Genomic DNA, 22,080 nt, shown 5'->3' on the forward strand with positions numbered 1-22,080 from the left:
CTGGGAGGCGGAGCTTGCAGCGAGCTGAGATCCGGCCACTGCACTCCAGCCTGGGTGACAGAGCAAGACTCCGTCTCAAAAAAAAAAAAAAAAAAAAAAAAGAATATCTCTTATTCTCACTAATTTTTTGTGAGAAATATAAAACCTAACCCCTGATGTGTAAAGAGCAAAGGGAGTCCTAGGAAGCTTCTGGCTTCAATGCCATTTGTCTCAATATGGGGAGGCTGCCCAACTTCAACAGCATTACTGAGGGAGGATGGATATAAACTGTACACATGTGAAGGGTAAGACAGAAAAACCATCACTACAGTCAAGTTAACCAAGCATCTCTACCCCAGAAGTTGCCTCCCACCCCTTTCTCATTCCTCCTTCCCAGCCTCACCCTGCACAGCAACCACTGATTTTTTTTTTTTTTTTTTGACATGGAGTCTCGTTCTTGCCAGCTGGAGTGCAGTGGCGCGATCTCAACTCTGCCTCCCAGGTTGAAGGGATTCTCCTGCCTCAGCCTCCCGAGTAGCTGGGACTGCAGGCGTGTGCCACCACACCCGGTAAATTTTTGTATTTTTAGTAGAGACAGGGTTTCACTGTGTTAGCCAGGATGGTCTCAATCTCCTGACCTCATGATCCGCCCACCTTGGCCTCCCAAAGTGCTGGTATTACGGGCATGAGTCACTGTACCCGGCCCACCAATTTCTCTGTTACTACAGATTAGTTTGCATTTTCTACAGGTTTATTTATTAGGTTTATTTTTCACATTTGGCTTTTCTTCAGTTTTGGCTATTAAAATAAGGCTGCTATAAACATTCATATACAAGTTTTTGTATGGATATGTATTTTTTTCTGGATAAATACCTAGGAGTGAAATGGCTGGATCACATCTGTGGTAGGTATACACTTAACTTTTTAAGAAATGCCAAACTGGGCCGGCATGGTGGCTCACGCCTGTAATCCCTGCACTTTGGGAGGCTAAGGTGGGCAGATCACAAGGTCAGGAGTTCAAGACCAGCCTGGCCAACATGGTGAAACCCCGTCTCTACTAAAAATACAAAAATTAGCTGGGTGTGGTGGCACACACCTGTAAGCTCAGCTATTCAGGAGGCTGAGGCAGGAGAATTGCTTGAACTCAGGAGGCGGAGGTTGCAGTGAGCCAAGACTGTGCTACTGCACTCCAGCCTGGGCAACAGAATAAGACTCCATCTCAAAAAAAGAAAAAAGAAATGCCAAACTGTTTGCCAAAGCAGTTGTACCATTTTACATTCCTACCAGTAATGTATGAAGGTTCCAGTTTCTCCACATCTTCACCAACAGTTGGTATGTTCAACCTTTATATAATTCTAGTTATTCTGGTGTATGAAGTGGTGTCTCACTATTGTTTCCATTTACAATTCCCTAATGACTAATGATGTAGAGCACCTTTTCACATGCTTATTTGCCATCCTTCTGTCGTCTTTGTTGACTTCTGTCCATTTTAAAAAATGGCTTGGCCAGGCGCGATGGCTCATGCCTATAATCGTAGTACTTTGGGAGGCTAAGGCAAGTGGATCACATGAGCCCAGCAGTTCGAGACCAGCCTGGGCAACATGGCACAACCCCATCTCTACTAAAAATACAAAAAACTAGCCAGATGTGGTGGCACGTGCCTGTAGCCCCAGCTACCCAGGAGGATGGCTTAAACCCAGGAGGTGGAGGCTGTACTCTAGCCTGGGCAACAGAGAGACCCTATCCAAAAAAAAAAAAAACCCACAATGAAACCCACTTCATACCCATTAGGATGGCTGTTAACCAACAAATAGAAAACAAGTATAGATGTGGAGAAATTAGGATTCGTGTGCACTTCTAGTGGGAATGTAAAATGATGCAGCCTCTGTGGGAAACAGTAGGGCAGTTCCTCAAAAAAAATTAGAATTACCACATAAGCAATTCCATTCTGGGTATAAATCCAAAAGAACTGAAAGCAGAGACTCAGAGTTGTACACCCATGTTCACAGCAGCATTATTCACTGTAGTGAACAACTCAACTATCCACCAATGCACGGATGAATAAAAAGCAATATATACGTACAACAGAATGTTAGCCTTTAAAAGGCAGGAAGTCTGGATACATAAGCTACATCATGGATGAACTTGGAGGACATGCTGCTAAGTGAAATAAGCCAGTCATAAAAAGACAAATACTATGGGATTACACTTACATGAGGCACTTACAGTAGTCATAGAAACAGAAGGTTAGGACTGGTTGCCAGGGGCTGGGGAAGGGGAGAGTGGGGAGTTAAGTGTTTAATGTGCAGAGTCTCAGCATGGAATGATGAAAAAGTTCTGGAAATGCATAGTGATGGTTGCACCACAGTAAATGCATATGTCACTGAACTATGTACTTAAAAATGGTTTAAAAAATTTTTTTATTGAACATTTTATGTTCAGTATATTTTACCACAATAAAAAAAAGAAGAAAAAAAAAAAAATTAAAGACCCCATGGGTGGGAAACATTTGCTAAACCACAGACACATACATGCACAAATACAATTTAACCATATAGAAAACTACTGATGTTAAACTTACTTTATCAAAATAAGTTGATACTTGTAAAGCACTTTGAGCCTTACCTGGCATGGAGTAAGCATCACCTAAGTATCAAACAAAAATTGGTAATACCAGGAAAGACTGAAACAACAAACTACATGGTAGCAGAAGATACTCTGAATATTAACTCTCAAAAGCCTTGGATCTGAAATATCCAAAAGAAAAATCACTAAGGAGAATACAGAACATTTTAAAAGGCCAGAAAACTTGAACAGGCACTTCACAACAGAAAAATTCCAAATGGCCGAGAAATATGAACTCTTCACCTCAAGCAATCACCCCACTTAGCCTCCCAAAGTGCTGGGACTACAGGTGTGAGCCACCATGCCAGCTATCCAATACACAAATGAAAAGCTACTCAACCTCATCAGTATTCAGGGAAATGCAAATTAAAATCGGTGTGCATCTACCTGACATTTCAGCCACAGTAGACACCACCCTGCTGGTGGAAAACAGTTATCTAGTAAAATTAAAGGTATCTCTTGACTTAGCAATTCAACTCAATGTTCTGCAAAGGAACCTGTGCACGTGTGCAGAAGGCTGCTGAAAGTATTATGTGGAATGACCAAAATCAGAAACAAAATGACCATCAACAAAACTGTATCACTTGAGGTATTATTCATACAACGGAACACCATATAGCATTAAAAATGAAAGAACTCCAGGACCCAACAAGGATGGATCACACAATGCTGAGTGACAAAAACGACACAAAAGCACATATACAAGATTCCATTTATCTAATACTTAAAAGCAAACAACTATGTTGTATAAGGATGCATGCAAGGCTGGTAAAATTCAAACGAAAGCAGGAAAGTGACAAAGGAAGATGACCTGGAATGTGCCCCAATCTCAGCTACACATCAAATTACCTGGGGTGAGGTGGGTGGAGCTTTGAATCTACCAGTATCTAGGCCACACACCCAGAGGTTCTGATTTCATTGTTTCGTTGATTTCGTTGTTTCATTGATGCTGATCTTAGGCAGACAGGGTTTTCAATGTTCTCCAGGTGTTTCTAAAGTGCAGACAATTTTAGGATGGTGCTTGAGGGTGAAAGGCAGGACTATGATGGGGAGGGGCAAATACAGGGCCCTTGGGGTGCAGGCAATGGTTTTCCTTGACCTGAATGGGGGTTTCACAGGTGTTGTATATACATATACATACACACGTCAACTCTTCCCTTTCTCCACAGCATACACGTAGGTGTTCCAGGGCCCACAGGTGACAGCCTTTACTTGGAGTTGCTCATCTACAAAGTATTCCACACGGCGGGGCCAATCCAAGCTGGTGGTGTCCTTGTGGCCCAGCTGTCCATATTTACCTAAAGTGAAACCAGCCCCTTTGCCATAGTCTCCACTGGGTCTTGCTGCTTCTTTCCCTCCACGAAGGGGCCCAGACTATTAAATGAGGTGCTAGGATTATGCCCCACTGCTCTGTGAATCCGGGAGACCCAGAGCCAGGCCAACTTGGGTATCCCCAAGAGGCTAGTGGCGACCAGCCACTCCAGGCCAGACGCTCCTCCAGACTTCCCTGCTACCCAAGCTAAGATGTTCAGAGCACACATTTCCATCATACCTTTTTATCCACCCAGTGTCACATCCACAAAAAGCTGCTTTGTAAATGCTGGTTGGATACTCCCTTAAGACAGTCTTTCAGAGAGGTAGGCAGGTGGTACCAATATCCTCTCCACGTCTCCCCCGTCTGGGCTCGGACTCAGTGTGCCTACGTCTGTTCCAACCCCAGGGAGGGAGCAGTCCTGATCCTCCCAGTGACCTGGCCGAGGCCCCTGCTTCCTCTAGTCTTGGTGGCTTTGTCACCTGCCCTATACTCCCAGGTCTTTCTCCCCCTTGGTTTCAGGGTCACAAAAACAATCCTTTTACTTACCCCAGCCCCAGGTGTAGAGCTCCCCTGTTCCTGAAAGCAAAAGAACAATCAATAGTTGTCACTACTGTTCTTTGGCAAGGCATTTATCCAGTCTGGCTTGGCACAGCCCACCGCTAGCACATTACAATCGTCATGAGATGTGCCTGGCGTAGAACAACATATTCTCAACAACTGGCTGATCACATGTGGCATGGCAAAGGATCCCAACGGAAAAAGTGGCGGATCTTCCTGTGTGCCCCAACTACCGAGCGCCACAGTCTTCCTCCATGCCGGACTGGACAGACCCTGCTGTCAGAGGTGGCGGCAGGCAGGGAATGTGTCTGTGGGCATGCACGGAGGACAGAGAGCATCACCCTCCCACCAGAAGGAAGAATCTTCTGAGCTTGACAGGCTGGGGAACTACTGTGAAACAACATGGGGGTTGGGGCTTATCCACTGAGCAAGGTAGCTGCTCTGTATGAGCCACAGAAGCCTTATAACAGAAGTTTTTCCATCAACCACACCCCTTTCCACAGCAGCTCGAGTGGCGTGGAGTGCCTTCCTGCTCCATCCTAAACCAGCCTCCCAGCCCCACTCACGTGTCACCACAGCTGTGTGCCGGGATCCACAGCTGACCTTGGCTGCATCTGAGCCCAAGGGGAGATCCAGTAATGCTGGGAAGGGCTGGACAGCTATGAAGGGGGCAGGGGCTCCATCCTCAACCCGGCCCGTTCTCTTCACCTGAGAACCATCTTCATTCAGTCCTGTGGCTTTAGAATTATAATAATAATGATGTGAACGCCAACTGAGCCCTGAGCTAAACCTTATTCATGCTGTCACTTATTACCACAACAGCTCTGAGGCACATGACTGTCTAGCTCCAAATCTGGTGCTCCCAACCCCTACATTCTACAGGCAGGGTTGGCACTACTGCACAAGTGTGTTGTGCCAAGACCGGCATCAGCCTTGCCAATGCTCCCTCCCGTAAGGGGTTCACATGCTCCATCTGAGCAGTGTAGCTCTGAGGCCAGCATACAGCCAGGAGTTAGGAGTGACAGCCACATCCTGGGGAGACAGCTGTGGGAGCCGAGTTGACCCTCACCTTCCCTTGTGACAGTCTCTCCATCCTCTGCCAGGTTCCTGGTGGGCAGGGCCAGCTGCCCCGATTCATTCCAGCCCCAGATATAAATATCCCCAGTCTCTGAAAGAAATCAAGGGGACACATGAAACAGACTGTGAACCCCCTGCATACATCCAAACTCCCTTCCCCATCCCATCCGCTCATGGGGACAACTAAAGCCTGCCCTGCCCAAGGCAGCACTCCAGGCCAAGGTGCTTCCTCTCAGGCCCCAGGGTCTTGTCTTAGGTTCCATCTCCCTCAATGCCTTCAGATCACCCTTTAAGACCCTTAGTGGACCTTCCACTTCCATTCTTACGCTGCCAAATTGCCCCTCATTTTAGAAACGTATCCCTGTAAGTGCCGCAGTGGTCTCCCTTTCAAAACCACAGGGCCGGGGCCAGGTGTGGTGGCTCATGCCTGTAACCCAGCACTTCGGGAGGTTCAGATGGGTGGATCACTTGAGCTCAAAAGTTTGAGACTAGCCTCAGCAATATGGCAAAATCCCTCTAAATAAATAAATAAAACCACCACTGGGCCGGCCTGTGCCCCTTTTTCAACTGCACCCGCAGTGGTCCTGTTGAAAGCCATGTACAGCTCTCCCCTTCCTGGCCTCCCACAACACTAGAGCTTTTTGGTTGGAACAGCTGCCTAATTCTAAAAATTTCTAATAGCTGATTTTATGAAGTGCTTAATCCATGCTGATGTTTCATGTGCTTTTCAAATATAATCACTTAATTCTCACAATAGCCCTACAGGTGGTTTTATGACAGTATCGCCATTTACGCAGGATCCCTATTTTATTCACGACAACTGAAGCACAGAGGGATTAAAGTACCAGGCCCAAGGTCTCAGGGCCCCAGCAATGATCTGAAACTAGGAAGTCTGGCGGGATGCGTCCATGCTTCAATCTCTACACTAAAGGCCTCAAACTCCTTCTGGGCCTTGAGTGCAGGGTGTCTCAGTGGGTTGTTTCCAGCCGTCTGGTCTCTCTTCTCTCCAGCCCAGGGTTTTTTTTTTTTTTTTTTGAGACAGTCTCACTCTGTCACCCAGACTGGAGTGCAGTGGCATGATCTTAGCTCACTGCAACCTCCGCTCACGGTTCAAGTGATCCTCCAGCCTCAGCCTCCTGAGTAGCTGCGACCACAGGCACGAGCCACCACGTCCAGCTCATTTTCATATTTTTGTACAAAGACGAGGTTTTGCCATGATGGCCAGGCTCAGCCCAGGGTTTCCTGAGCTTGGCAACCAGCCCAGGCTGGTTCCATGAGAATATGGTGCAGGGGAAGGCATTAGTAGTTTTTTTTTTTTTTTTTTTTTGAGACTGAGTCTCACTCTGTTGCTCAAGCTGGAGTGCAATGGCATGATCTCGGCTCAGTGCAACCTACACCTCCCGGGTTCAAGCGATTCTCTTGCCTCAGCCTCCTGAGTAGCTGGGACTACAGGCACATGCCACCACGCCCAGCTAATTTTTGTATGTTTAGTAGAGATGGGGTTTCACCATGTTGGCCAGGATGGTCTCTATCTCCTGACCTCGTGATCTATCCATCTTGGCCTCCCAAAGTACTGGGATTACAGGTATGAACGACCGTGCCCGGCAGGCACTGGTAGTTTTTTGTTTTTGTTTGAGATAGAGTCTCACTCTGTCGCCCAGGCTGGAGTGCAGTGGCTCGATCTCAGCTCACTGCAACCTCCACTTCACAGGTTCAAACGATTCTCCTGCCTCAGCCTCCCAAGTAGCCGGGACTACAGGTGCGCACCACTGCACCCAGCTAATTTTGTTTTTTTTTTTTTGAGACGGGGTTTCACCATGTTGGTCAGGCTGGTCTCAAACTCCTGACCTCGCGATCCGCTCGCCTCGGCCTCCCAAAGTGCTGGGATTATAGGCATGAGCCCCTACGCCTGGCCCCCCTGGCATTGGTAGCTTTTTAAGATTCCAGGTAATCTAAGTAGCAGCCAGAATTGAGAGCCCCAGACACAGGCAAAGATCATCTGTTCCCAGCCTCACCCTCTCTGCATGGGCTCTAACAGCCTAGGAAGGAGCTGCACCTGGATCACCAAGTGAAACTCCTCACTCCGGCCAGCTGTGGCACCACCACAGGGACACACTCATCACCATCCTGGTACCTGCTGGGCACCTCAGTATCCACTCTGTGCCACATGTCATGGTCCCCTAGGCAGCTTTCTCCCTTCTCCTTGGCTCGGCTGCCCCCTCACACTCCATACTCCCTCAGGAGCACTGTTAAAAGACAGTCCTCACTGGTAGCAGGTGGGGAGAGGAGAGGAGGGGCAGTGAGACCAGTAACAGAGAAGCTAGGAACAAACTTCAGGGTCCAGGTATGAGTGGGTGATGGTGCAAGCAGGGGAGACCCAGGGTGAGAGGTATTTAGGAGTCATAACTGACTGGCGATGGATGGATGAATTTGGAAGGAGGCCTGGGTAGGCCACCCACCTAAACTGGAAAACGAGGAGGAAGGTTTGCACAAGATCATGAGCTCCTCTGGAGAAGCACTAAGTCACTCACCACTCACACACACAGAATGCCAGCCCCCCGCGGCCACCTCAGCCATGGTTAGGCCCTGCAACGCCTCCAATAGCCGTGGCTCCAGCTCTGCCTCCAGGGTCCCATGGCCCAGCTGTCCATGCCTAAGCAAGGGAGACCCTCGTCAGCTACAGTCACATTAAGGGGTCCCCCCCGCTCCGCTTGCTTCTCCAATCACCAGCCCTCACCTGCCCCAGGCCCCGCTCACCTGCCCCCGCCCCAGGAGAACACCTGACCAGCCGCGTCTAGCAGCAACGCGTGCTCGGCGCCCAGCTCCAGCTGGCGCGCCCGCAGCTCCGGAGCCAGAGGCCGGTAGAAGGGAGGCCGCGGGCTCACGTAGGCACGGGCGCAGGGCAACAGGGGTAGCCTCCCAGTCTGGGCCTCACCGCCCGGATCGTCTTCCCCTTCGGCCTCGGGCACCACATTGTGGGCCCACAAGGGCTCCCCACGCAGCGCCGAGTCGGGCGCCCAGGCCTGCAGTAACGCCTCCGGCCCCGGCCCAGCGCGCAGCACCAGAAGGAGCCCCTCCGAGGCCCACGCGTCCCTGCAGCCGCCCGCCGAACCGCTGACTGAGCCCGACAGCTCCACGCAGCCTCCACCTGCGGGACGGAGAGAGGGCTAGGGAGGGGAAGGGACACGCACCGAGGGCCTAGAATTGGGGGCGGCGCTGGGGGCTGGTCTAGATTGGAGCAGGGTGGCCAGAATGGAGGCGGGGTCGGGGGGGGGTGTTCCTGGGAAGGGGCCGAATTGGGGACCAACCCAGAATGTGGGGCTGGCGGCCTGAACGGGGAAGACACCCTGGACTGACCACAGCGGTGCGGGGAGGCGACTGGAGAGTGCTGCTGGAATAAGTGGGGACGGGGCGGGGAGGCTCACGAGTCACGAAGGCGGTGTAGCTCCAGCTCGCGCTCACGCGGCAGACGTCGACGCCCGCCCGCAGCGGACTGGGGCTGTGCACCTGGTGCCCGCGTCCGGAGCCCAGCTCCTGCCCGAAGCCACAAAAACCGAAGCCGAACCAGGCCCCTGGCCGCTCCTCCGCCATGCCCCAGCAGCGCCCTCTGCAGTCCGCCACCTGGCTGCGGCGGGCCCAGGAAGATTCTTGTAAAGAGCCTGCTAGTGGGACACTGGCAAGTCCTGGCCTTCCAGGGGCTGGAGTTGCCTTATCTATAAAATAGCGAAACTATCATTCTCCTGACCACAAAGGCAGAGTCCGTGCCACAACGTTTCGCTGAACAGGCGCCCTAGCTAATGCCCTACCGGATTTACAAAGATTCTCAAATATTTAGTGAGGCACTTTCCCTGTCCTCCCTTTTGGCTCAAGCTCAGCGTGCCACAAAGTGGGTACGAAGTGGCCTGTCCTTTAGACATTGGACTAGGATCCGAGCGCCCCCGACACCCCCACCCGTCCCGCAGCTTCCCAGCATCTGGCACTTTATCCCATGTAATCTTGGGAACCAAAATGGTCGTTTTACAGAGGAGATTCCCAGAGAAAATAACCCTTACACACTCATAGCTAGACAGAGACGGGCAGAGGACTAAAATCAGGTCCCACCAACTCCACACACAGTGCTCTGCCCCTCACCCCACAGTGGAACGCAGAAGAGCGTTTGGGAGGCAGTGCCTCTGCAGCTTAGCGGGGCCTTGTGACCTTAGCCAATTAACTTGAGTCCAGTTGCATTTCTTCAGTTTACAAAGGGAAGTGGGGGCGGTGCTGTTTGAACCTACCTCACAGAATTGTAATAAATGCAAATAAAGGGTTTGGTGCGAGTACATGCCATAATAAACACACAGTATGAGCTTACTGAATCCAGTATTTAGCGTTGACAAAAAAATTATCCCTGGACATCGTGTTGGTTTTGAGAAAGTTATACAGACACGATTTCAACTGTACCTTATCTAGTCGTTTATTCATCCAGCAAAAATTTACTGAGCGCTCCTCCTCTGTGCCAGTGAGGACAGTTGCCTGCTCCCAAGGAGCTAACCCTTCAATGGGGAGACAAACACAGTCTGGTGGTTACAACAGCAACGCCACTTCAAGCAGATTCGGCTGGAGCAGGTTTTTTTGTTTTTGTTTTAATAACTTATGTAATAGAGACAGAGGTCTCGCTATGCTGCCCAGGCTGGTCTCAAACTCCTGGGCTCGAGCGATCCGACCACATCGGCCTCCCAAAGTGCTGGGATTACAGGCGTGAGCCGCCGCACCCGGGCTGAAACAGAATTGCACTGGCATTTTCAGGCCTCTGAAGTCAGATCTTGGGTCTCTCCTGCGACCCCAGTTCCTGCGCTCCTAACCCCTTCCGTGTCCTCTCCCAACCTAATGGGGCCTCTGACCTTGATCTTGACCCTATGCCCTCCACCCTCTCGGACAGGTCCTTCCGGTGGGCAGCCTTGGAGGAAACGCCAAGGCGCAGAGCTGCCGCCTCCGAATGGGCCTCCCGCCCAGCGGGCGCCGACAGCCACGGGGAGAAAAGGTATGAAGGGCGCGCGACGCGAGGCGGCCAATCCCCCGCAAGGGCGGTGACGTCGCTGCCCGGGGCGCGGCGGCCGCAGCCCTGTTCACCTCCCCGCGAGGGCCGCTCCGGTCCCAAGGCCTACGCCGGGTCTGTGAAATGGACTGAAACCTCCGGGAGGCGCTGGACCAAGGCAAAGGTTGGACCAAGTGGTCCCGCCCCTGCAGGAACCCGGGGGGGTAGAGCTCGGATTAGAACCGCCGAGAGGACATTCATTAAGACCCGGGCTAAAGGGTTGACGAGGAGTGACCCCCAAGACTGGCGGACCCTGCCACCTACCTCAGTCCGGAGCCGCAGCACCTCCAAACCAGACCCGCCGGGGACTGATGCCCAAACAGGAAGCAGCTTTTACCTTCTACGGATTGGCTCAGGACTCGTCACGTGCCCCTGTCGACCAAATGAGCCTCACGTTGGGCTTACCCCTCCTTGAAACAGGCTAGGGTGGTGGGCGCGGCCCAAACCGCCCTTCAACCAGGCTCAGCTGGCCACCAATCCCAGCTCCCACCAAGCGCCCTCTCCGCGGAGGCCACAGACGACTTCCAATATAAAGACAAGTGTTGAAGGCCCAGCATATGGGAGTCTGTACCCTGAACGATTTATTTATTAGGATAGTTTAATGTTTTTTGAGATAGGGTCTGGCTCTGTCACCCAGGCGACACTTTGGGAGGCTGCGCTCTTGGCTCACTGCAGCCTCTGCCTCCCGAGTAGCTGGGATTACAAATGCACACCACCACACTCTGCTCAATTTTTTTTTTTTTTTTTTTTTGGTATTTTTAATAAAGAAAGGGTTTTTCCATGTTGCCCAGGCTGGTCTCAAACCCCTGACTTCAAGTGATCCACCTGCCTGTCTCCCAAAGTGCTGGGATTACAAGCTTGAGGCACCACGTCTGGCGAGTTTCTTATTGATTAGCTTCCTAGGCTTACTCTTTGTCCCTCCAATAGGATTAAGAAGCAACTCAGTGGGCCCTGGTTGAGGAATCCACTGGATTCCTTCCATGGAGGTGGCTTTGCCACTGTGAAGCTCCATTGCACACTCACCCACGCCCAGCTCACACCCATACTCATCCACACTCAGAGACTCCCACCCACAGCAGCCCTCCCTGCCCAAGGACAGGGCACACAGTGGAGTTCTACACACTTTTATTGGACGGGCAGGCCTGATAGCAGGCTCAGGCCATGCTCACAGCTGGTGAGGCTGCTGATGTGTGTGCCCTTCCGGATGCCTCACGATCCACAGGCTGTGTTGGGATGCACCTTCCCCATTCTCAGCTGACTACAGTAGTACAGAGAAAGGGCCCCTCACAGTGAGGCTGCAGGCTGTGCTGACCAAGCAGGGCTGTGTGACTGAACGTGGCCGCTGACTCAGAACAGAGGACATCCTAGGGCAGCAAGCAAGCAGGGGCGAGAGTATTGGGCATGCCAGCCACCACCAGCCAAAGCTGCTTCTGTCCTTGCTCTCTGTGCCACAATAGGTAGCATGTGCATGAGCCTTGGGCCCAGGGACAGCCCCCTCACTCTCCATCTTGGTTGGGTTGGATAAGCCCATATTCCACTGCTTTGTCCAGGCAGGCTGCAGCAGCCCTTGTGACAGGGCTCTGGTCACCCTTAGCTAGCACTGACAAGATCTCCATCATCTCACTCTCCATCAGGTCGCTGGCAATCTGCCTCGAGGCCTCCACCATGTTCAGCACCACCACGGCACCCCGGTGCTGCAGCTCCTGGTTAGAACTCAGAAGCAGGGCCTGCAGGATCTCCAGCCAGTGTGTGGTCTGTGAGAAACAGGGTAGATATGACCCCCAAGCAACAGGCTCAAACTTGGCAAGGGACACACCCACACACCCTAGGACTGTCCCCTTCAGCTGCCACCATGCTGGGAGTTCCTGGTCCGTCCCCACTCCCCCACTGAGAAGAGGCACTGACCACTTGGGGAATGCGGCTGCAGAGCGTGGGCCGCATGGAGGTGAGCATGGCCAAGCCCCCGGCAGCCGCCCGCTGTAGCAGCTCATCATCCTCTCCACTGTACAGCACCAGCAGCTTCAGCCGGTCATTGCCCTGGGCTTCGAAGAGGTCCTGCACCTGTGGCCAGATGTGGTGAGTGGACTAAGTCAGTTGGGTTCAAAGCCCAGCCAGGGCATAAGTACCTCTGCATCCCTACCTGTCATGAGTACCCGGACCAACCCTTACCTCCTTGCTCATGGCCAAGTTACACATGCACTCTGTGGCTGCCCGACGGATCATCTCATGCTCCTCAAACATGTAGCCTTCTATCATGGGCACAGCCTTCTCCTTCAGGATCTTCTGCCTGCAGGGCCACAGGAGGAAGCAGCAGGGATACAGTTTGGATGTTGTCCCTTCTAACCTTCACGTTGAACTGTAATCCCCAGTGTTGAGGTAGGGCCTGGTGGGAAGTGACTGGGTCATGGGATGGGTCCCTCATGGCTTGGTGCTGTCCTCGTGATAGTGAGTTCTCATGAGATCTGGTTGTTTAAAAGTGTGTGGCATCTCGGCCGAGTGTGGTGGCTCACACCTGTAATCCCAGCACTCTGGGAGGCCGAGGCAGGCAGATGACTTGACGTCAAGAGTTCAAGACCAGCCTGGCCAACATGGTGAAACCTTGTCTCTACTAATAATACAAAAAAAAAATTAGCTGGGCGTGGTGGTGCGCACCTGTAGTCCCAGCTACTTGGGGAGGCTGAGGCAGGAGAATCGCTTGAACCCCGAAGGTGGAGGTTGCAGTGAGCCAAGATCACGCCACTGCACTCTAGCCTGGGTGACAGAGGGAGACTCCATCTCAAAAAAAAAAAAAGTGTGTGCCATCTCCCCCCACTGTCTCTTCCTCCTCCTTTCACCAGGTGACGTGCCTGCTCCTACTTTGCCTTCTACTATGAGTAAAAGCTCTCTGAGGCCTCCTCAGAAGCTAAGCAAATGCTGATGCCATACTTATACAGCCTATAGAACCATGAACCAATTAAACCTCTTTTCTCTATAAATTACCCAGTCTCAGGTATTCCTTTACAGCAATGCAAGAACAGACTAACACAGGCAGCATCATCAGAGTTTCTACATTCGCTCCACCCTTGCACCCACACCCTCATGCAATCAAGTCCTGGACTGAGGATTTCTCTTGGCAATGTCCAAGGACCCTCTTGCACCAGACAGGAACTACAGTGCTTCTTAGCCTTCTAACCAGGCCTAGGAAATAGCATAGGATTGTGGAAAATACTGAAAATTAGGAGGCAGAAGACCAGGGTGGTCTTTAAACGCCTAACATTTGAGGGTTTTTGCTTTTGTGTTTTTTTGAGGCAGGATCTCACTCTGTCACCCTGGAGTACAGTGGCTGGAGTACAGTGGCATGATCACAGCTCACTGCTGTAGCATTGATCCCCCAGGCTCAAGTGATCCTCCTGCCTCAGCCTCTCTAGTAGCTGGGACTACAGGTGCATGCCACCACACCTTGCTAATTTTTTTTCAACTGTTAAGTTCAGCGGTACATGTGTAGGATGTGCAGGTTTGTTACTTAAGTAACCGTGTGCCATGGTGCTTTACTGCACAGATCATCCCATCACCCAGGTATTAAAAGCCCAGCATCCATTAGCTATTGTTCCTGATGTTCTCCTTAATTTCTTTTTTAAATAGGGACGAGGTATTGCTACATTGCTCAGACTGGCTTGAACGTCTGGGCTCCAGTGATCCTCCTGCCTCATCTTCCCAAAGTGTCAGGATTACAGGCGTGAGCCACCGTGCCCGGCCTCATCTGAGTATTTACCCTGACCAGGCACCTGGATCATCTTACTTAATCCTCACCATGGCCCTACGGTAAAGGTGCTAGTGTGATCATCATCACTACTGTTCTGCAGAATAGAAACGGGCTAAGTAATGAGTGATATGTTCAAAGTCACAGTTAGTAATAAAACTAAAACATGCTGGCCGGGCGCAGTGGCTCATGCCTGTAATCCCAGCACTTTGGGAGGCTGAGGTGGGCAGATCACGAGGTCAGAAAATCTAGAACAGCCTGACCAACGTGGTGAAACCATGTCTCTAGAAAAATACAAAAATTAGCTGGGCGTGGTGGCGCGCGCCTATAATCCCAGCTACTCAGGAGGCTGAAGCAGGAGAATCACTTAAACCTGGGAGGTGGAGGTTGCAGTGTGCTGGGATTGCACCACTGTACTCTAGCCTGGGCAACAGAGCAAGACTCCGTCTCAAAAAAAAAAAAAACTAAAACATGCTGATATGGTACAATGCTAGGGGCCAGGTACCCATGTAGTAAGTACTTTTAAGTGTATTTTCTCATTTTATTCTCCTCATCACTATGCCATGAGGTAGGTACTATAATCATCCCATTTCACAGAGGGAAAAACTGAGGCAGAGCAGTTAAATAACTTGCCTGAGGTTACCCATTTGCAATCAGGGAAGCTAGGCAGTCTGACTCTAGAGTCTGCCGTGCCATGCTGCCTCTCGGCCTGTCTCCTCCTCTCTAATGATGCAGAGGAGTCACTGTGAGGCTCACAGAAGCTAATGACTGAGGAGCATTTCCCACTGTGTAAACTGCTGTGGGGAACATTCCAAATGCTGATGCCTGGTCCAGGCCCCGCAATCCCAAGGGACCTTACCGGAGCCTCTCGCTGATCCCCGCCAGGTTTGTTAGGGCCATGAGCGCCTCGAAATTCTGCAGGCCTGAGCAGTTGAGGTGCAGCAGGGAGACAAGGGGCCGGACCACCTCATAGATCTGCAACATGCACCCACCTGTCAGGTATTTGCCGCAGGCCCCACAAGCCCCACTAACCCTGCAGGGAGGAGCCCACCCCCAAGAGAGTACTAATCTCTCAGGCTGTCCTCCGTGCCCCAGGGTTTGGCAAGCTGAAACTTCCTGCTGGTCCCAAAGAGGAGCTACAGCCCAGCCCACAGGCCATCAGGGACAGAGGGAGTGGAAAGGCCGGGGTAGGAAGATACGCACCCGCTCACCAGGGAAGGTCATCTCGGGGTTGGAGGTGATGGTGAGCTTGGCAAGGGCCTGGGCTGCCTTTGTCTGCCCCACATCCGTGCCTTCCAGGGCCAGCGGGATCAGTGCCTGTAGGAACAAGCCTGTCACTGCTTAGGACGTGCCTGGGAGTGTAAGACCCCAACCATCAGGCCCCCAGTCCCTGACCATGCCACCTTTACCCTCCTCCCTCTCCCCAGGCTTGACTCCCTGTGCAGACCCTCTGCACCCAAACACTTCCTGAAACACCTAATAAGGGCTGGACATGGATTGTGCTGGGCACCAGGGCCATGGAGGTAAATGAGACAAAGGAATAGTAGAGCCTAGGACCAGTAGAGCCAGCCACCAGTGTGGAGGGGCCAAGGAGCCTGCCCGCTTCCGTGTCACTCTCTCAGCAGGAAAATGTTCCTCTGGCCATGAATAATGTTTTTCTGTCCCAGCTCTAGCGTGGCAGCTGCTGAGTCATGTTTTATAGGCTGACGGCTCAGCCATCAGGAAGCGGGGTGTAAACCAGCTTACCCTGCCGCCTCCCTGGGCAACCACAGTGCCTCGGTCCTCTACCTCTTCCACCAAAGCCAGGAAGACCCTGTGGGGAGAAGGCAGTGGTGCGCAGGTGGCTCTGGGACTCTGGCAGGCAGACGCTCCACTTCTGGGCTCAGCAAGGACAGCAGCCAGGCAGGCAGCCCCTGTCGCTCTAAGAGGCCCAAAGCACTGGAACCTGCACTCTCTGGAGCCACATCCACAGCCCTGAGGCTCAGGAGTTGGGTCCCACCCAACTCCTTGGCTCCCACCAAGGCTGGCTCACCTGGAGAGCAGCTCTCTGCAGGAACTGGTCAGCACAGGGCTCTCCGTCTTCACCATGCACACCATGGCCGACACCACACCCGCCGCCAGCAGCTTCTTCACCCGAGCCCGCACGAAGCTCGGCTTGTCCTGGGGGAGGAGACAGCTTAAGAGAGGGGCCTGGACTGACTCACAGAGAAGGGGACCCTTCTCACAGCAGCAGTTGAGGAACCGGGAAATAAAACAGCCAGACAGGCCAGGCGCGGTGGCTCATGCCTGTAAACCCAGCACTTTCGGAGGCCGAGGCAGGCAGACCACGAGGTCAGGAGATTGAGACCATCCTGGCTAAAACGGTGAAACCCTGTCTCTACTAAAAATACAAAAAATAAGCCGGGCTTGGTGGCAGCCACCTGTAGTCCCAGCTGCTCAGGAGGCTGAGGCCAGAGAATGGCGTGAACCCGGGAGGCAGAGTTGCAGTGAGCCAAGATCGCACCACTGCACTCTAGCCTGGGCGACAGAGCGAGACTCCGTCCCAGAAAAAAAATAAAATAAAATAAATAAATAAATAAATAAATAAATAAATAAATAAATAAATAAAACAGCCAGACAAAGGGAAACAAACTGGCTTAAAAGGGAGGCTGTTGGCTGGGCGCAGTGGCTCACGCCTGTAATCCCAACACTTTGGGAGGCTGAGGTGGGCGGATCACGAGGTTAGGAGATCAACAGCATCCTGGCTAACACGGTGAAACCCCATCTCTACTAAAAATACAAAAAAATTAGCTGGGTGTGGTGGCGGGCGCCTGTAGTCCCAGCTACTCGGGAGGCTGAGGCAGGAAAATAGCGTGAACCCAGGAGGCGGAGCTTGCAGTGAGCCGAGATTGCGCCACTGCACTCCAGCCTGGGCTACAGAGCGAGACTCTTGTCTCAAAAAAAAAAAAAAAAAGAGAGGTTGTTCTGCTGTGGATACCCTGGGTTAGCTGGTCCCCATGGTGGTGAACCCTCCAGCCCCTCTGGCGGCCCCTCACCTTGGGGTGCTGCTCGGGCACGTGTTGCTTGGCATACTTGGCCAGCTCCACCATCTTGGGGTCAGGCTCCTCATAGTCATAGCTGTTGGTGCAGTTCACCAGCGCCGACGCCACCGCAAAGAGCACTGACCTCTCCTCAGACTGCCAGGACAGAGAGGCATTCACATGGGCATCCCGGGGCAGAGCAGCACTCAGATAAATGCTGTCCAGGCCCAGGCCCCCAGTTCCACCCTCATCTGGGACCCCTGGGTACAGGATGAATTCAGGAAGCTCCCCAGGCCCCAGATTTTGGGAGCTTACAAACTTGATCTCCCCTGCTCCTCCAAGAAGAACGTCCTTGCTAACACCACTGGTGCTGGCCAACGTGCCCACACTACACAGAGAAGCCACTCAGTCAGTCACCAGCCCTCCTCCCTGGGGTCAAAAGACCCCATTGGCCAAGCCCTGCCAAGAAAGCCTGATAAGCTCTAATCCTAGACAGTGTCCCCAGGCTGACAGCAGGAACCACAGAGCTACCCTGCTGAGCTGGAACAGAGCCTTCAGAGCAGCCGCATCCTCCACAAACTCTTCCTTCACGTCGGCATCAAAGGTCAGGTAAGCCAGGCCCTCCACTGCCCAGCGCCGAGTGCCTGCATCGATCTGGTCATTGCACAGCCACCTGGGGACATGCAGGATAGTGGGCAACCCTCAGGATTGGGGGTAGGGAGGAGCACACCAAGGCCAAGGGGGAAAAACCAAGGGTTTGGGCATCCCCTCAATGTATAGAAGCAGTTCACGTACCAGGATCCAGACTGCAGCCCCTGCCTGAGCCAGAGAGCAGGACAGGGAGGAGGCCTCAACTCCCACCCAGACCCTCGTGTCTTAAGATCTATCCCACAGGTGGGGGACCACAGCAAGGCCAGACGACTCACTTTCGACACTGCTTAGCCAGTTTGAGAGTGGAGCCTTCAGCAAACTGCTTCATGCTGAAGTCAGTCCCTCCAGCCGAACCAAGCTTACAGAGTCCCTGGAGGAAGAGGGCAAGACCAGTTGGCCTCTGGGGAAGGAGGCAGGAGCTAAGCTCCTCCACATCTGGCTTGGACTCCCTCCCTGGCACTCTGCCATGGCCCGCTGGAGGCTACACAGACAAATCAGCACCCTCTCCCTCCAGACCACCACCTAGAGCATGTGGCAGCAAAATCAGCTAGTGGGTGGCCGCATGACACAGCATCTGCAGACACTGACGTGCTGGCCACTGGACCATCATGGGCCCAACCCCTTCCCAGGCCACACTGAGAATGGCTCTGTTTCCTTCCACGTCGCACAAAGAAGCCCTCTGCAGGTGGAGTGGAGAGGCGTGTGGGGAGAGGACAGGTACTTCAGCCACAGCCAAAATCCTTATGAGATGGAGAAATCCAGGACTGAGTGCCCCATGGAGGAAGACCAGCTTCCACAGGGTGTACAGCCACAACAGGCTCATGGAGGGCCAGGTAGTCCCCAAACCCCCAAACCACCAGCTCCCGGGAATGCTGCATGACCCCTGTAGGCCCAGCCTTAAGCCCTGTGGTGGGAGAAGCCATGCCCACGTCTCTGGCCACAACAAGGCCCAGAATCTCATTCATTCATTCATTCATTCATTTTAGAGAGGGTCTTGCTCTGTTGCCCAGGCAGAAGTGCAGTGACATGGGTGGCTCACTACAGCCTCAACCTCCTGAGCTCAAGTCCTCCTGTCTCAGCCTCCCATGTAGCTAGACCTACAGGCATGCACTACCAAGTCTGGCTAATTTTTTTAGAATTACAATATTGCTTATTTTCATCTAGAGTGTGCTGGGACCGCACCCTGCAACACCAGCTGGACCAGGACCCCTGCCTGGCTGCCTGCCCACCCACCCCAGGCCCACCGTCTCACCACCAGCGCCCGGATGCGGATGCTGTCCTTCTCACTGCGCTTATATAGGTCCTTCAGCAGTGAGACACCATTGGCAGTGATGAATGAGGCCCGCTTAGCCTTGCCAGCTGCGTGGATCAGAGCCTCCACAGCCACCAGCTGCTCCTCCTCCTGCTCAGAGGCACACAGAGCAATCACACTCTCCATGACACCGCTCAGCTCCAAGGCCCGGTTGCCAGCGTCACACGGGCCCTGCAGGAGGCAGGACACCGTCTGGATGGCCCGTAGCTTCCCGGCCAGCCCTTGGCCCTCAAACCAGCTCCTGAGGGGCACAGGGTGACAGCTGTCACACCAAGGCCAACATAAAGGGACTCTTCTTTCCTCCCTTCCCCTCCACTGGCCAGGCACCTGCACTACTTGGGCAGAAACATCCCGAAAGTTGCCAATGGGAGGACTAGGACGTATCCACCTGGACAATACTGGCTGATTTTCTTTATCGACACTTTCACTCGAGCCTTCCCTGATATAGTATCTAACACAGGTTACTCCCACATCACCATTGATGTCCCTTCCTGGACTTAAGCTCTGAAATGATTCTGCTTATTTCATAATTTATCATCAGTTTTCTCCCCAACAGCTGTAAGTTCCTTTGATTTTTTTTTTTTTTTTTTTTTTTTTGAGACAGAGTCTCACTCTGTCCCCAAGGCTGGCGTGCAATGGCGTGATCTTGGCTCACTGCAACCTCCACCTCCTGGGTTCAAGCAATTCTCCTGCTTCAGCCTCCCAAGTAGCTAGGATTACAGGCATCCACCACCATGCCTGGCTAATTTTTTTTATTTTTAGTAGAGATGGGGTTTCACCATGTTGGCCAGGTTGGTCTCGAACTCCTGACCTCAGGTGATCCACCTGCCTCCACCTCCCAAAGTGCTGGGATTACAGGCGTGAGCCACTGCGCCCAGCCTATAATCTCGTTTAAGAATAAGGACGGTTGCCCGGGCGCAGTGCTCACGCTTGTAATCCCGGCACTTTAGGAGACCAAGGCAGGCAGATCACCTCAGGTGTGAGGTCAGAGTTCGAGACCAGCCTGGCCGACATGGTGAAACCCCATCTCTACTAAAAATACAAAAATTAGCAGGGTGTGGTGGTGAGCACCTATAATCCCAGCTACTTGGGAAGCTGAGGCAGGAGAATTGCTTGAACCTGGGAGGGTGGAGGTTGCAATGAGCCAAGATCATACCATTGCACTCCAGCCTGGGCAACAAGAGCAAAACTCCATCTCAAAAAAAAAAAAAAAAAAAATTCCCAGCACTTTGGGAGGCCAAGGCAGGCGGATCACCTAAGGTCAGGAATTCGAGACCAGCCTGACCAACATGGAGAAACCCCGTCTCTACTAAAACTACAAAATTAGCTGAGTGTGGTGGTGCATGCCTGTAATCCCAGCTACTCAGGAGGCTGAGGCAGGAGAATCGCTTGAACCCTGGGAGGCAGAGGTTGCGGTGACCCGAGATCGTGCCATTGCACTCCAGCCTGGGCAACAAGAGTGAAACTCCGTCTCAAAAAAAATAATGACTGTCATGTTTCACCTGTGTGGGAATAGATGCGTAGGAAGTGCTTGGTAAACCCAGTACGTGCTTGATGGCGTTTGTTGCATTACTGGAACATTGATTTGAAAAAGAACCTCCCTGGGGAGGCCACTTTGGAGCAGGAAGTGGGCCTTGGGGCCACTTTTCCTTCATCCAGCCCCCAACTAGTCCTCCCTAAGACTACTCTTTCTGCTGGAAACCTTTCATTTCTGCCCCTGCTCAAGGAGTCAGAACTTTTTTGCTGGAATCCCTGGCAACAGGAGGTGAAACAGACTTCCTTACTTGATGTAGTTTTCACAGAGTCGGTGGAAATTCTCCCTCTCCGCATCACACTTGAGGTCATCAAAGAGCTTGCTGAGGAGAATGGAGGCGCTCATGCGGCTGTTCGCGGTCACTGCAAGCTCCCCAGGAGGGTCCTGTAGAGAGCCCCAACTTCCAAAATCTTTTCAGACCTGAAAAGACACCCCATTTAGAAATTAGAACACTAGTTCCAACCCCTACAAGTAAAAGGAAGAGGCTTCATAGGAGATATGGAGAAAAGCAAGACAAGAAAGCTACAGAGTTCTGACAACTGCGTCCAGGGCAGCCCAGAGAATCTGCTTAGCTGATCTGCTACCTAAGGGAGGCAGCTATAGGATCGGGAAGGACCTCAGAAGTGAGGCCTGCATGCCAACCCTTCCCCTGGAGCCAAATGCTCTGGAGCTTTGAGGTTCCTCATCTGTAAAACTAAGGGGAAAGGAATATCCACACCTCATAGGATCATTGTGAAATGAGCTTTTCTTATTTATCTTTTTTTTTTTTTTTTGAGACAGTCTTGCCCTGTTGCCCAGGCTGGAGTGCAATGGCGCAATCTCAGTTCACTGCAACCTCCGCCTCCCGGGTTCAAGCGATTCTCCTGCCTCAGCCTCCAGAGTAGCTGGGATTACAGGTGCGTGCCACCACGCCCGGCTAATTTTTTGTATCTTTTAGTAGAGATAGGGTTTCACCATGTTGGCCAGGCTTCTCAAACTCCTGATCTCGTGGTCCGCCCGCCTCGGCCTTCCAAAGTGCTGGGATTATAGGCACGAAGCACCGCACCCAGCTCTTATTTATGTTTTAGGGGAAAAGGGAGATGAATTGATATATCTACCTTTATTTTTTCCTCTGAGTATGTAAGTAATACATGCTCACTAAAAAAAACAAAAAAAAACAAAAAAACAAAACAAAAAAAAAAAAAACAGGGGCCGGG

At 52.2% G+C, this 22,080-nt stretch overlaps 2 protein-coding genes across 5 annotated transcripts in view; both read right to left on the bottom strand.

Moving 5' to 3' along the window:
* The window catches only part of RCCD1 (RCC1 domain containing 1), a 12,251-nt gene extending 996 nt beyond the window's left edge, over positions 1-11,255 (bottom strand). The window contains exons 1-10 of one of the 4 annotated variants that reach the window (XM_017855019.1): positions 10,893-11,253; positions 9,995-10,086; positions 8,980-9,179; positions 8,312-8,702; positions 8,086-8,207; positions 5,547-5,645; positions 5,044-5,214; positions 4,466-4,495; positions 3,746-3,902; positions 622-3,596 (exon numbers count right to left, since the gene is read on the bottom strand). In XM_017855019.1, coding sequence (XP_017710508.1) covers positions 3,751-3,902; positions 4,466-4,495; positions 5,044-5,214; positions 5,547-5,645; positions 8,086-8,207; positions 8,312-8,702; positions 8,980-9,145 — 1,131 coding nt within the window. In that variant the 5' untranslated portion in view covers positions 9,146-9,179; positions 9,995-10,086; positions 10,893-11,253 and the 3' untranslated portion in view covers positions 622-3,596; positions 3,746-3,750. Of the gene's footprint in view, positions 1-621; positions 3,903-4,465; positions 4,496-5,043; positions 5,215-5,546; positions 5,646-8,085; positions 8,208-8,311; positions 8,703-8,979; positions 9,268-9,994; positions 10,087-10,892 lie in introns of those variants that run through there. The other 3 variants (XR_001882046.1, XM_017855018.1, XM_017855017.1) reach the window with 3 other exon arrangements.
* A 481-nt stretch (positions 11,256-11,736) lies between these two features.
* Positions 11,737-22,080, bottom strand: part of UNC45A (unc-45 myosin chaperone A) — a 27,860-nt gene continuing 17,516 nt past the window's right edge. The window contains exons 13-24 of the mRNA XM_017854997.1: positions 21,135-21,294; positions 19,291-19,591; positions 18,314-18,408; positions 17,919-18,060; positions 17,403-17,543; positions 16,400-16,527; positions 16,114-16,180; positions 15,571-15,684; positions 15,227-15,342; positions 12,798-12,915; positions 12,534-12,689; positions 11,737-12,382 (exon numbers count right to left, since the gene is read on the bottom strand). Coding sequence (XP_017710486.1) covers positions 12,125-12,382; positions 12,534-12,689; positions 12,798-12,915; positions 15,227-15,342; positions 15,571-15,684; positions 16,114-16,180; positions 16,400-16,527; positions 17,403-17,543; positions 17,919-18,060; positions 18,314-18,408; positions 19,291-19,591; positions 21,135-21,294 — 1,796 coding nt within the window. The 3' untranslated portion in view covers positions 11,737-12,124. The remainder of the gene's footprint in view (positions 12,383-12,533; positions 12,690-12,797; positions 12,916-15,226; positions 15,343-15,570; positions 15,685-16,113; positions 16,181-16,399; positions 16,528-17,402; positions 17,544-17,918; positions 18,061-18,313; positions 18,409-19,290; positions 19,592-21,134; positions 21,295-22,080) is intronic.

Source organism: Rhinopithecus bieti, unplaced genomic scaffold, assembly GCF_001698545.2.
Source record: "Rhinopithecus bieti isolate Rb0 unplaced genomic scaffold, ASM169854v2 scaffold_39857, whole genome shotgun sequence".
NCBI lineage: Eukaryota > Metazoa > Chordata > Mammalia > Primates > Cercopithecidae > Rhinopithecus > Rhinopithecus bieti.